Raw genomic sequence first — 13,864 nt, 5'->3', positions numbered from 1 at the left:
AACTAGGAGGATTTCAAACAAATATTAGCACAACCTCAACTGTCTCTTTCACTGTTGCAATTTTCTGATGGGGAGTTCAGAAAATCTAAACGAGCAGATGCACATGCCACTAAAGAAAAATAAGTGTTGGAATTAGTGGTTCCTATTATTAAGGGCAAGATTAAGGGTGCGAAATGTTGCTTAGGAGGAATCCTGTTCACTAACCTTGACCCTCTGACTGACAGCACTCTTAAGCTCGGCAACCCGGATGTCTACTACGGCACCCACCTAGAACAGCTCAGGCGGGAAGTCCGCGATGAGCCTGGCGGCCGTATCATCCCTTTGACGCAGCACGATCTCCCCATGGCACCAAACTTCTTCCTAGTAGCGAAGGGGCCGGATGGATTAGCCGCGGTAGCTAAACGATAAGCTTGTTACGACGGTGCATCAGGAGCGAGAGGTATGCATAGCCTTTAGTCACATGGAAGAGCTGAACCTGTTTATGACAACAAACCATACACTGTAACGTCTACATATCATGATGACTACCTCAAGATGTACACCAGCCACGTAGCCCCGCCACGCACTCCTGGAGGCCGTCCAGGGTACCATATGACTCAGCTCCGATCCTCTGCGATGACTGACGCCCCAGACACCTGTCGAGACGGACTCCGCGCGTACAGAAACGCGAGGGACTGGTGCAAAGATAAGAGGGATGAGGTAATTAGCCAGGCGAATGAGAGAACAAATCCTGTGGAAGCTGAGGCACCGACTAATGACGCAGGCGCCAGCCCAGCTCCGAGCTTTGTGACTGCAGTGTCAGAGACAGAGGCCTACACTATGAGTCAGGAGTCTTGGACGTCCCTGAATGAAAACTCTAATACCTGGGGGCCTTGAGGAATCTGATAGTTTGATAGAGCACCTTGTGGATTACACACTCCTGGCTAAACGTTCCAGTAAGCGTTCAGAACACCCGCAGACACGGTGAAAGCGACGCAATGCAGGCGAATCTAGTGGTATAAGGCACAGTCATGAATCGGCCGTTACGTATGTTTTAGATCTTTCTTTGGCATCTAATGCAACAATCGAGTAGAGTGTAAGGTGGTCGTGGACAAGTAGTAAATTTCAATGTTATAAAGGACAAGACCTTGTGAAGGGGCAGAATGATATTCTTGCTGATGTGTGGATTTACTTTGATTAGGGCTGGCCTGGCTAGGAAGGGAAGAAATGGAGGCTGTGGATATCAGCGACCCGTGAAATCTTGTATTATTGATGGCAATAACGTTTCCTTTGTACAAAGTTGTTGGAGGCACGAAGCGATGAAGGCAATGCAACTTTGAGTGACCGCAGCGAGACTAGAATGGGACCCATTAAGGCGTAGCCACCCTAACACAGGGCACGCGTTACACAAATGAGACAGCTCGCGACGACGTCGACAATCGAGATTAGGTGCGAATAAGGTGTGCGCCGAGAAATAACAAGCTGTAATGGTATTGTTTCGATGCAATGGTGGATAGATAGTACCTGATGACTCTGCACAGGGATAAAAGGAAATAGGATGCGTATTACAGCGTGTCCCGCAAGGAGATTCACCACTTTGATCGAAAATCAACCAGCAGCAATATCACAAAACTCTTCCCCCTCTCGTCTTCTTCCTCACAGGGCTCTTCGGCTCAGTCTGGATTGATGTGGTTGGAGTGATTTGCTGGGAGTTTGGCTGGCTACCTGGTATCTCTGACTCGTCAAAATATTGGCCCATTGGCCATCTTGGCCCGCCCCGAAACAAGATCGCAGTCAAGTCCATCTCTAGACTACACACTCCTATCGAATTTTCAGTTTCTAGGGGCTCAAAACGGAACTGGGTCAAACCGCAGCGGCGGAAGGACTATCCTTGAACCTGGGATGTCAAGCGTCATGCGGTCCCTAACAGGGGCCTCTTCAGGCCCATCGACAAAGTTAGAAATCCAAGTGGAGTGCGGTTGGCTTTCGTGCTGCCAACAGTCTCCATTAAAAATCGTCTTATTCTTACATCTTCTTCCTGCCACCCAACTTGAATATCACCGCTTTACAACGCCATGCGCTACGTGTTGCTGGTGAGTAAGGTCACTCCAACAAGACTAGACCTAATACCGAGTAGGATTCTAATAACAATGACCCGCTTCTAAGCTACGCTCGGACTAGAATGAGGGAGGAAGAGGTATGAGGAGCACCCTACAAAACGATTTTACTAAATCTCGGTAGCTCATTTCCTCAGTTAGAGCATTTCTGTCCCTTCTCGCGGTTGCGGAACCTGAGTATCTAGACAATGTCCGGTCGAAGCTCCTGCCACACAGGCAGCTTGTTGATCACGGCCCATCTGCCTGGGAGATATTTTAAGTCGCACAGGAGTCATCATATCACTCACACGTCGCAGAGAATGTCGAGCCGTCCAACACTTTCCTCGCGAACCACTCGCAATCACCACGCTCCATAATTTTAGTTACTCGGTCAGCAACTGCAGAAACTCTCGATAGCCGTGGCCTCTTTGCCATGTATACCACACTAGAAGATCAGCCATCTCCCCATGAGCAGGCTGCAAGTGTTGATACGGAAGTGCCAGACCGCGGTGAAGATGCCATCGTGGCACCGACGGCAAGCTGCTCTATGTCCCACCCAACGCCTGAGACTGCGAGTGATACAGCTGCCGACTCGAACGAGCCGACAAACAATAACATGGATAATGTGGCGGAGACTACTCCTCTGCCCTGGTCTCCCAAGCGGAGCGTCACACCGAATGCTCTTCGGCATCACCATCCCAAGCCTCCTCGAATTGGAGCCTGAGCCCAGTACTTGATAATATGTATACATGGTCGGCATCGTCGCCCCCGCCCACTCGTTACCTTCGCGATGTGAAGAGGCTAGACTCCCTGTACGGAGGCAGTTCTAAGCGTGGGCTTAACAATATACGAGAGATCATTCAGCTCGGTGCCTCTTTTCTTCGACAAGATGCAGTAAGCTTTATAAAGGCCTTTCGCCATTTATGGGGACGGGAGGGCCTCTGGTACCGACCTCCCCTAAGCGCCTCCGCCATGCCTAGACGATTAACCATGACTCTGCCACGGATCCAGTTAGGCTTAGAATGGCGAGGGATTTTCTTTACCATTATTTTGAGCAAAAACGCATTGATATACAAAATAATCCAAACCTGCTACACTTACTTTCCCACGGTAAGGATATATCCAGCGTCGTCCTAGACGTAATCCTAGAAGAAATGTACGGCCGCCACCACAAGCAGGTTAGTCTATGAGTAAGTGAGCAGCGCCGAGAGAGCCTGAAATATCGTAAGAAGCTGGGTAAACGGGGATCTATTCTAGCAGCTCACCTCGGAATCGGGATTATAGTAACTTGCAGTAAAGGCCTCGAAACTCACATGTAAGATCTAAGTCTACGCTTGGGGTGCATCATTCGCTGATATCTCTAGGAACAACACAACTTTCACCGAGAGAATGATAATGGCTCTATTGACATACATACTAAACGTATATCCCAAGGCGTCCGAGCCAACCGAATGGCAGAACCTTTCGTTTAGCGCATGATGGAGGGAGACTCACCAACCACTTGGCCAGCAGCGGAGACATTGGCTGCTCTTGGCCGATATAAACAACAAAAGGAGAAAGAATGCTTTAACGAAAAGGATGAATGGCGGCCTGTCACCCCTCCAAAAAGCTTTGTGCGGCTCATCTCGATGTAGGGGGCTTGGCAGTGTCAAACCACGCTCCAGAGAAAAGTTGTGGAGGACAGAACCAATCCCTGCAGGTTTCCGAGCATAATTTCCCCGGAAACTGGCGTGGGTCCCTGGGCACGATCAGATGGACATAGCGACTGACGTGGATTGAGGTGACTATATTGCACCCATGGTTCACGGTGACTGGGTTCCGAAACCAGTCAAGAGACCATCCGGGACCTGGAGTTTCTAGAGAGCCCCGTTTGGTCTAGCAGAATGTACTTTGTTTCCGTAGCGCGGAGGACGTAATCCTTGATATATATATATAGGTATGCCGTTATTTCAAGCACATTCGCGCTTCCTCATATGAAGACCAAAACGGGGTCGATTTTCGCTTTTAGATAAGCCAGTCGTTATATTGCTGCCTCGATGTATTGTGATGTACTTAAACAGCCAGTCTTTCCACCGACTTCTCCAACCAGAACCGACTGAAGACTCGAGCCGACCATGACACCGAACGCATCTATTGGACATAATAAAAGTCAACCAATAAATTGCTCCAGACATCGTCAGAAAAAGCACAGAGACAAAGTAATCAATGTTAAGGGTAATTTGACCCTTTCGACAACCCATCCGAGCGCGCCTTCGAAGCCAACTCTCCATGAGATCGAAGGGACCTTAGAAACGCAAAAAATGATTTTGCAGGCATTGGCCAGGAACGAAAATATTGTAAAGGGGAAACCGCTCAGGTTAGCATGGAGCCCAAGCAAAAGTGAAGAAATTCAAGGCACACTAGGACCGTTAGGTATCTTTCAGACATGAATAGCTTAGCTACTTATAATTACTATCCCATATGCCCTGAAGCATCATGCATGCTTCCTTCTTTAGATGATTGAGGCCAGCTGTAGATCGTGATTCAGATTCAGATAAGCTAGAATATAAACCACTCGAAAATTCCGGCCCAATCCTCAGGCTGGTTCACTCCCAGGAACAGAGTTCTAGTGCACGGTTCATCCTAAGGTCTATGGTGTCCTAGGATAGTTTTCCCAGGACTTCTGCTGTCCTACAATAGTTCTCCTAGCATTCCTACTGTTCTAGGATAGTCCTCCTAGGGCTTCTACTATCCTAGGATAGTTCCGGGGCACAGTTTCGTTTTGGGCCCCGGGATCACGGTTCCGCGTTATGTGGTCGCGTGACTGGGGACAACGGGTCCTAAGAACAGCATCCTAGGAACTGGACTAACGTTGATAGTTACAAACGCGATAGCAGCGTTGTACCAGATGTGCGGAGCGATCGACCTTTGCAGTCTTACTTGCGGATAAGAAATCAGCATCGACCTCCGCCAGGGCATATTTCTTGTACGTCTTCAACTTCTTATGCTGCATAATCTAAAATACCTGCTGGCTTGTATATTTATACAATTGCTGAGCCCTTTTATCGTTTGCTTTGGTAGCACCAAGCGCGGAATTATCGAGCCTATTAGAGCTCTAATGCACAAGTTACGCTTGGCTCGCAATAGCGATGTTGAGGGGGTAGTAAAGCTGCATAGCCTATAAGCACTGCAAAGATGGCGATGATGCAGAGTTCCGGGATGCTTGGCAAGAAATGATGTGAAGCGCTCGATCGCTTCGTTCACCTTATGTAGGAACGATCTGACGTCAGTGGGGATCGGTTTTGGCCTGGTAGGGGTTATTCATAGCTTGAATCTTAAATTGGAAAGGGACTAAAATCAGACTCTGGATGCGTTGTGTGATTGGGGGGTGGCTGCAGGGGTCCCTGCTAGCGCTTGACGATGCGCTTGATTGGTTCGAGCTTTGCAAAAACCAATGTTAAGCACAACCTTATTTACTGGCGATCAGATCAAAAACAAGACAACGAGAACCCAAATTTTTGGAATCAACACAATATATCGTACGCAAACGTTTGCTTTAGACGCTAATCAACTTGCTAGTACCCAGGCGCGTTGTCAAGTGCGTCTGAGGCGTTATGGCGACACCGTAGCCTTAGGAGGCAACATAGCCGACTGCAATCCGCTAGCATGCTATATGCCTCAGCGCTTACCTCTATGAGACACTCCCTACATCCCTCTAAGTTACTGTAAGCAAGGCCCTGAGAGCCCAGATGAATGGTGGAGAGGTCCCTATTCTAGATTTAATGACGGTAAAACCACTTACGGTTGATATAAAGGCCGGAATGGCTGCCTCGGTCATCGCATTTACGCTACTGCAGAAATGATCTACAGTAATCCAAAGAAGTGTGGCCTCGACAGCAGTCTCCGATGAAGAGGCCGGTGGAAAGAGGGGTACTCTATATCTCTTAGAAAATAGGGGTGGCCTATCTCCCTAGAAAGGTGACTGTGTTATCAATGGAGAACCTGGCGGACTTCAGTCGATTCGCTTGGTGAAAAAGGAACTCTCCGAATAACATATACAGTGCAAGTTCCTAGGGCTAGTAGCGCATACAAACCCATGAGTCGTGTTTCCAGCATCATCGCGTCACAGCTTATTACGAAACTCCTGGATATCGAGAATATGACACCGGATCTACCAGACAAGCACGGAAACACGTCGACTCCCCTGCAGTTCTCAGAGTTGCCGATGAGATTATGGGTTCGGGTGCAGGTAATATCTTGCTAAGGCCCGCGATGGATATTGGAAAGATTCAGGGGGACGTCGAAGTCAACATAATACCAGAAAAGTGCGTTTTTGAGGCAGATATTGGACTTCCAGTTTGTATGGACAGATGTTCAGTACTTCATCGTACCGACCAGATCCTCAACGATGTCCCTGAAGTAGGGTATCAAATCCAAGAAGCTGCCAGCAATCTAGCGAATTATGCTAGACCGACCACCATTTGCGAATCACATCGCCGACTGTGCGGAAGAGGTCTCCAGGGCAAGATCCGTTCAACTTCCCTGTGTTGGAAGCATGGACGCAAGTTCTGGAGATATGAGAGGGTTCATGCATTCGTGTTCGGGCCTTCCCCCAGGCGGAATGGGTGCTCAAGGAGAAGCTGTTTCTATCAAATATTTTCTAGCCGTTAGTGAAGCCTCACATCCTTGCCGTGTGGGACTACCTGGGGTGCCCACAGACCGCAGGGGTGTGTATCTGAGGTTTCGTGACCGACTTAGACAAGGACTGGAAAATTGTGCAATAGCTAACAGGCCTGGTGAGGAGATGGGAATATTTGCTTTCCAGCGGAAATGGATGCACAAGTGGGGGTAAATCAAATCACGTGAAGGATCCATTTCTTTATCTTAACACGTTATTTTATCTTATTAACGGGATTGGTGTTTCTGTATTTACGCCATTTGGGTTTGTGACTCACCTACGCCGTACGTCTTCCCACCCACCCACCAAGAATATTCCTTGGCATAGGGGAAGATTGACCTTAACCCCGCAGGCAACAATCCCCCTGCAATATAAAAGGACTGCCTTCCACCCTTCTGCGTTCAAACTTCTTTCATCTTTCATATCATTAAACATTCTTCAAGGAATTGCACCACCAATTCTATACATCCAATGGCCTATCAGTCCTCTCCCCACATCTGTGGATGTTATTATATCGATACAGTCGAAGATGTCTTACGCCGTACGTACCTGCCTCAGGTGAAGCTTGACGTTCACACTACCATTCTCTCTACCGCCTCGAGCACAGTTCTCAGGCAGACATTCTTCAATCCATCCAAGGACAAGCCTCTCGGCGAAGTGCGGTGAGTATCCTACTAACTCTTTTATTTATCACCAAGCCGCTGCGCTTCTCATTTTGCATGCTATGTAGGATAATATGAGACTGGGCAAAGGTCTATCATGGCTAGCTGGTTTCCTCTGCTAACGTTTCCAGGTACACTTTTCCACTCTTTGACGGCGTCAGTGTAGTCGAATTCAAGTGCCAGATTGGCGAACGTAGCATCTTCGGTCTCGTAAAAGAGAAGGGTGAGGCACGAAAACAATATGAAAAAACCAAAGAGCGAGGCGGAAATGCCGCGCTCTTGGAACAACTCCCTGATGCCGCGGACGTCTTCACAACTTCAGTCAGCAACATCCCAGAGGGTAGCGAGGTTCTCATCACCATCAGATACATTCAGGAGCTGAAGCACGATGCCGAAGTCGATGGCATCCGTCTGAACATGCCGACGTCTATCGCCCCTCGGTATGGATCGTACCCGAGCCAGCTAATGGAATCATTTTCCGCCTATCATTCTAGAGGTATCTCAATTACGGTCGATATCTGCATGGCCGAAGGTGTTCCAATCAAGAAAGTTATATCACCGTCTCACCCTATTGAGGTGTCACTCGGTTCACTGTCGACTAACACTGTCGATGAGGAGCCGTCCACATCCCAAGCCTCTGCCACGCTCGCACTTGGCACTGCCGAACTTGAAAAGGACTTCGTCCTCCAGATTGTTGCGAAGGATGTTGGCATACCTCAAGCAATTCTTGAAGTGCACCCGACCTTGCCTAACCAGAGCGCACTCATGGCGACCCTAGTTCCCAAGTTTTCGCTCAAACCCCACAAGCCGGAGATTATCTTCATTGCGGATCGGTCAGGATCGATGTCAGGGAATGTAGCAACCCTTATATCTGCTCTCCAGGTCTTTTTGAAGTCACTACCTATTGGTGTCATGTTCAATATCTGCTCTTTTGGTTCAAGCTACGAATTTCTGTGGCCAAAGAGTCAGCTGTATGGGAAAGATACCCTTAATCGCGCCATGAAGTACGTTAGCAAATTCGACGCGAACTTTGGCGGGACCGAAACTTTCCAGGCCGTGAAAGCTGCTGTTGAGGGTCGCCTCAAGGGGATTACCACAGAGCTCATGCTCTTGACTGATGGAGATATCTGGTCACAAGATCAAATGTTCCAATATATCGAAAATGAGACCAAAGACGGCAAGGTCCGGGTATTTCCAATCGGTATCGGAGGTGGTGTGTCAAGTTCGCTCATCGAGGGTATTGCCAGAGCCGGCAGGGGATTCGCTCAGATGGTTGGCAACAAGGAGAAACTGGATGGCAAGATCGTCCGCATGCTAAAGGGAGCACTGACACCTCACATCAGTGATTACCATTTAGAGGTCAAGTATGAGGATGATACTGTGGATTCAGTTGTGGACTCTCTTCGCCTGAAGCTTAATTTTGAAGTAGACCGCGAACGTGGTATTAGTATGGCCAAGGGGAAGGAGAGTCAAGTGGAAGGTCGGTACCCGCTCCGCAACAAGCCCATATCACTCTATGATCCCGACTCCAAGGAAGAACATCCCAAAGAAAACGAGCCCCAGGACATCTTTGCTGGCCTCCCTAAATTTGGCCGACCAAAGATTCTTCAAACTCCGCATAAAATTCCGCCGCTTTACCCGTTCAACCGAACCTGCGTCTACCTGCTCCTGTCTCCGGAGGCTTCTAGACAAGTACCGAAGAGCGTTATTCTCAAGGGCACGTCACCCGAGGGGCCTCTCGAACTCGAAATCCAAGTTGAAATACGCAAAGAGCCTGGAGAAATGATACATCAGTTGGCTGCTCGAAAAGCCACTCAAGAGCTTGAAGAAGGCCGTGGTTGGGTTTGTGAATTGAAGACGGATGCGGGCGCATTTATTAAAGACAAGTATCCAGCACAATTTGCGCTGCTCCAGAAACGAGAGGCTGTTCGACTGGGTGTTGAATTCCAAGTTGGTGGGAAGTACTGCTCCTTCGTTGCTATCGAAGCCGACGACGCTGAAATCGCTGAGAAGCGAAAGAATGCCTTAGCAAAGACAGTCGACCGAACTCTGCCTGGCGATGACAATGACGAAACTGAGGACTTTGAGATGATTGACCAGGATGACTTGTATCCCGAGGTCAAGTCTGCTAGTAAGTACGATCTCCCGTTATATGCGTCACCTGTTGGTTCAGGCAGTCTCAAAGTTGCCTCTGCTTTACGGAACCAAACTGGTGGTAGAGGTAGCGGAAGTACTCGAAGTGGCTGGACTGGCGGGGGCTGGCGGGGCGGTCGAGGGTCTGTTTCTCCTTTGTCTGTAAGTGCATTCACGGGCTTCCCGAGCGGAGACATGGCGGAAACTAGGAGCGGCGTAGGTATGTCTCGGCAGGTATTGGGGAAAAGACGTCTTAAAATTTCCATTCCTCGCTCTCAAAGACGCACACCAGACAGGACAAGACAATTGCTTATAAAATGTGCAGGTACAAGTACTCGCTCAGGAGCTCGCACTAGGCAGACTGCCCGTAAGTCAACTGGTGGAAAGGCTCCCCGTATGCAGCTTGCCAGCAAAGCAGCCCGCAAGTCAGCTCCTTCAGCTCCTGTAATGTCCCAACGACAGAGGGGTAAAGCGACCCCAAGGTTTAGTTCTGCTACGCCTTCAGTCCTCCATACCGCCTCAAGCAAGAAGCGAAGAAAGATTGGTGCTAATAGATTTTTAGATAGAGAAGCTAAAGTCGAGGAAGAGTGTGATGAAAGTGATGAGGATATGGGTTTTGGTCTCTTCGATGATGGTCCCACAATTAGCTCTGCAACTGCTCCTGCCATTATCAAACGGCAGGCGTCTGGCAGGGGTAAGGAAGAGAAAGCTTTGAGTAAAGAGGAGCTACTCTTACGTCTAATCAGCAGGCAGTCTTTTGAAGGATCATGGTCTAGGGAGCAGCTGCCGTGCGATACTATGGGGATTGATCGCGATGCAGCTCGAGCCGCTGTTCCTAAGTTAATGTCGGCGAATACCGGCTTAGGTGAGGAGTCTATTGTGATCATCTTAGCTACAGCCATTGTTGTGTTGTTCCTCGAGAAGAAGATGGCTAGTGAAGAGGACACATGGGAGCTGATTGTCGAAAAAGCGCGAGGATGGCTGATTGATCAGATACCGGAGGATGCTCTCGAGAAGGTGTGGAAGGAGGCCAGCATCCTGGTTGGAGGTGCTTAAGAATTTCGCTCATTGTTTGGCTTTTGTTGGGAGGAACAGAAGAAACGTGACTCTCTTGAACGCTCATTCAGTTTCCATAACTGCTCGAAGTCACAGCTATTTTCTTTGTCCCCAGAGTACTACGCAGAGGCATTCCTCAGTCACCAATTGATAACAATACAATCACTCGCTATCTCATAGCTATTCACTCAAATCTTCCTTGAAATTTCCCACTCGACTCAAGGGTCACTCTCCCAACTGACCAAACCCCCTTCATTTGTCCGGATCAATCAGATCCACCGGAATTATCCTCTGCACCCATCTCCAGTTTCTGAAATCTGATAAAGGACAGAAACTAGCAAGCTTGTAGCGCTCTTTCAGCTACTGGTAAGCAGTTTGTCAAATTAGATCTGTTATATTTCTATTCTCTGACATGTCCAAGTGCAACATTATCAAAGTGAGAACAATTACAGGGCCCAAATTACAACTCTAGGGGGAGAAAATAGAATAATTCCTATCACGTGCAAAGCTTGATCATGAACTAGTCAATTTATGGTATATATCGTGCTCCTCCAAGTACTTTGATGAGCATCGACTCGCCTCACTGTCTTGGTCCGAGACTATGGTATCGACCTTGAGACTATCGTGAATGCCTTTTGCGTTAATACGGATCAGGATCATGTCCGTATCGTGAGCATAGAATGAGATGATGTGTATCTCCTCGTTCGTGGGGAAGGGTAACTTGCGGAAGACTTTCGTCAACTTAGGTATGATGTTTGCAGTTACGGAGCTCTCCATGCTCTAGCCACCTACACTCCTTTGGCCTACTGCTGCCTAGCCACGCCACCTGCTGCAGCCTAGAGCTATTGGTGGCCTTAAGTCACATGATGGGTTCATCTAGTACTATATAAACCCGTAGTTGCCCTCCTTTAGCAATTGAATCCAGTTCCTCATGCCTCTGGTGCTCCTCTTAGCTTCACATATGACCTTAACTGCTCACGGGTTAGGGAGGAAACTGTATGTGGTGTCTTTGAAGCCCTCCGAGACTATATCAGTAAAGGATATGCGGTGCTTAAGGTGATTACTGAATATGCCGCAACAGAAGCCTAGGTTCGAGAAGCCTCGGGTGAGGACATCGTAGATGACGCACATTTGGTGATTTGGATATTCTAGAGCGAGCTGCATGCTCCCTTAATAGAAGACTGTGTTTTTCAGGCGGAATAATTGAGTCTGTCGGTAATTCTGCACCAACTTGAAAGTGTTGACCCCGGAGCAGTGAAGCTGCAGCACCCAACCACCGTTCCATGACGGCGCACTCGAAGACATTTGACAAAAGTTTAGCACCCGGAGCAGAGAAGGTAGTTGGGGTGAGCTAGATCAACCCTTCCCCATGCCCACCCTTAGGGCGTTGGTCGGCAAGTGGTACAACGGTGGTATGCTCTCCGATGTTGCTGGTCTCGTTGAAGGTAACCCCGATTGCGTAAGATTCATGCCCTATGAGGTTGTATTATTTGTGCACTGTCTTAGCTGGTATCAAAGCTCCGGATGTCACTTTCCTCTCCATACTGAGGTGTAGTCCTAACCATGACGGACGATACGCGCGGTTTGTGTACAAATATAGCGTGCGTTCTTGTCGTTCTTGTAGATATTCGCCTACGGATGGACCATGCGGAAATGCTCCACAGTATTCATCGATATTGTGGGGCATCGTCGCAAGATTGAGCATGTCCGAGGCCTCGTTGGGTTGACCCTCGGACTCGGTCATGATGTTAGGGCGTACCGCAGCTTCGACAGCCCTGGACAGTACTTTCTCGGTCGCGTTGGAGTAGAGCCGTGTTATTCAATCGTGAAAATCTGGTCGTCCAAGTCTTATTACAGAACCGGGATGCGCTTGGGTAGGATGTTGATAGTTTCGTTGTTGAAAGCAAGCAAAAGGATCGGAAGATCTAAGAGCGTGAATGCGATGAGAATGTGTGAAGCTATTGGGAGCACCCGATATATGAGGAACTGGATTGATTGCTAGAGTATTGTACCTAGTGGTCTATATAGGCAAGAAAGGGGTAAGTCTTGGCAACATGTGACTATCGTGTGAGGCATGCGCGACTACTGCAAACAGGAGAGCATTGAACGTCCTGGACTTTCTAGATCCAAAGGATCCAAGCCAAAATAACAAGCAGGTTTCGCAGCCTTGTATTGGGGAGTTAAAGGCAGATTTTTGGTCGGCATTGAGGTCATTCCGAAACCTTGAGAATGTAGAGAGCGTCTGTGACCACGCAAGGCTTGTTCCTATTCACTGCTTCGCCCCATGTCGAATAACAACAGGAATTTGCGGTCGGGGTTGAAGTGAGAGAACATGAGCACTTTCACGGAGAAGGTCGCCATATCTTTCAGCTTCGTTGATACTCCCCGAACCCTCAAGACTGCCAGGTCTCGCCTTAAGACTATGTTAGATGTTGTGAATTGTAGACTCTACTTCCAGTCTCACTCAACCCACCTTGGGAGTAGCATATCAGATAACACCTAATATTGGATAGTTAGGACTAACTGCTCAGAGTAATTCAATATTGAATCACTGACCTATCGTAAATGGTGACTCGAGGATAATAATTGAGCCCGTCACTCCTCTAGACAGGAGGAGATCTTGCACGATATAATCACAGTCGCCAATGTAGATGCGATGTTAAGGAGAAAAGTTCGTACACCTGAACATTCTGAGATTGTCTTCGACTTTGTTGTGCTTGCCTTCGAAGAAGACACCGATCAGGCATGCACTTGAGTGTTACTCCCGATTCCGTCCATTTCGAGATGCCAGACCATCGGATGACTTAATGCTTATGTCGCCTACAAATCTGGATCGAAATCCATTTCAACAAGTACAATTCGTCTCAATTTGGCATGCTAGTAGAGGCTCCTGTTCGGGAAGGAATTGTAGCTCGAGTGTAGGTAGCAAATGTCTCAACCTCATGCAGAAGAATTCAACTTGGATCCATGTGGTCCTGTTATCGTATCAGATCGGCTAACTCCTTCATGCTCCATCTCGTATCACTCCCTCTTCGGCATCACAAGCTAGCGCACACCTCAAGTCCGTTTCCATTCTTGAATCAGTACTCTCTCAAAACAAAAACCCGCATGCAACCGTTTTCCACATGCGGCACCGCATACACCGTCACACAGACCTCATCGCCGTCTTCAGCTCCCTCGTATCAAGCCTCGCGCACACTGTACTCCGCTCCACAAGTAGATGAGATCCAAAGAACCGGGTTGCGTCTAGATTTTCGGCATCATTCGATGCCGAGGATTCC

General features: G+C 48.4%; 3 protein-coding genes across 3 annotated transcripts; all 3 read left to right on the top strand.

Moving 5' to 3' along the window:
• Positions 1 to 534: 534 nt before the first annotated feature.
• Positions 535 to 876, top strand: BDR25DRAFT_317035 (uncharacterized protein; the record flags this gene model as incomplete). Its single annotated transcript, XM_033691643.1, has 1 exon — positions 535 to 876. The coding sequence occupies one exon, from the start codon at positions 535 to 537 to the stop codon at positions 874 to 876; it is 342 nt and encodes a 113-aa protein (XP_033544123.1).
• Positions 877 to 7,203: 6,327 nt separating this feature from the next.
• Positions 7,204 to 10,583, top strand: BDR25DRAFT_235074 (uncharacterized protein; the record flags this gene model as incomplete). Its single annotated transcript, XM_033685500.1, has 4 exons — positions 7,204 to 7,394; positions 7,526 to 8,819; positions 8,859 to 9,431; positions 9,954 to 10,583. The coding sequence occupies 4 exons, from the start codon at positions 7,204 to 7,206 to the stop codon at positions 10,581 to 10,583; spliced, it is 2,688 nt and encodes an 895-aa protein (XP_033544122.1).
• A 1,369-nt stretch (positions 10,584 to 11,952) lies between these two features.
• On the top strand, positions 11,953 to 12,585 carry BDR25DRAFT_317032 (uncharacterized protein; the record flags this gene model as incomplete). The annotated part of the gene is made up of 2 exons (XM_033691642.1): positions 11,953 to 12,042; positions 12,208 to 12,585. The coding sequence occupies 2 exons, from the start codon at positions 11,953 to 11,955 to the stop codon at positions 12,583 to 12,585; spliced, it is 468 nt and encodes a 155-aa protein (XP_033544121.1).
• Between the last annotated feature and the right edge of the window lie 1,279 nt (positions 12,586 to 13,864).

The sequence above is a fragment of the Lindgomyces ingoldianus genome (genome assembly GCF_010093535.1).
Source record: "Lindgomyces ingoldianus strain ATCC 200398 unplaced genomic scaffold BDR25scaffold_30, whole genome shotgun sequence".
NCBI classification, from domain to species: Eukaryota; Fungi; Ascomycota; class Dothideomycetes; order Pleosporales; family Lindgomycetaceae; genus Lindgomyces; species Lindgomyces ingoldianus.
The sequence above is the reverse complement of the archived record's forward strand: the minus strand, read 5'-3'. Positions and strand labels throughout refer to the sequence as shown.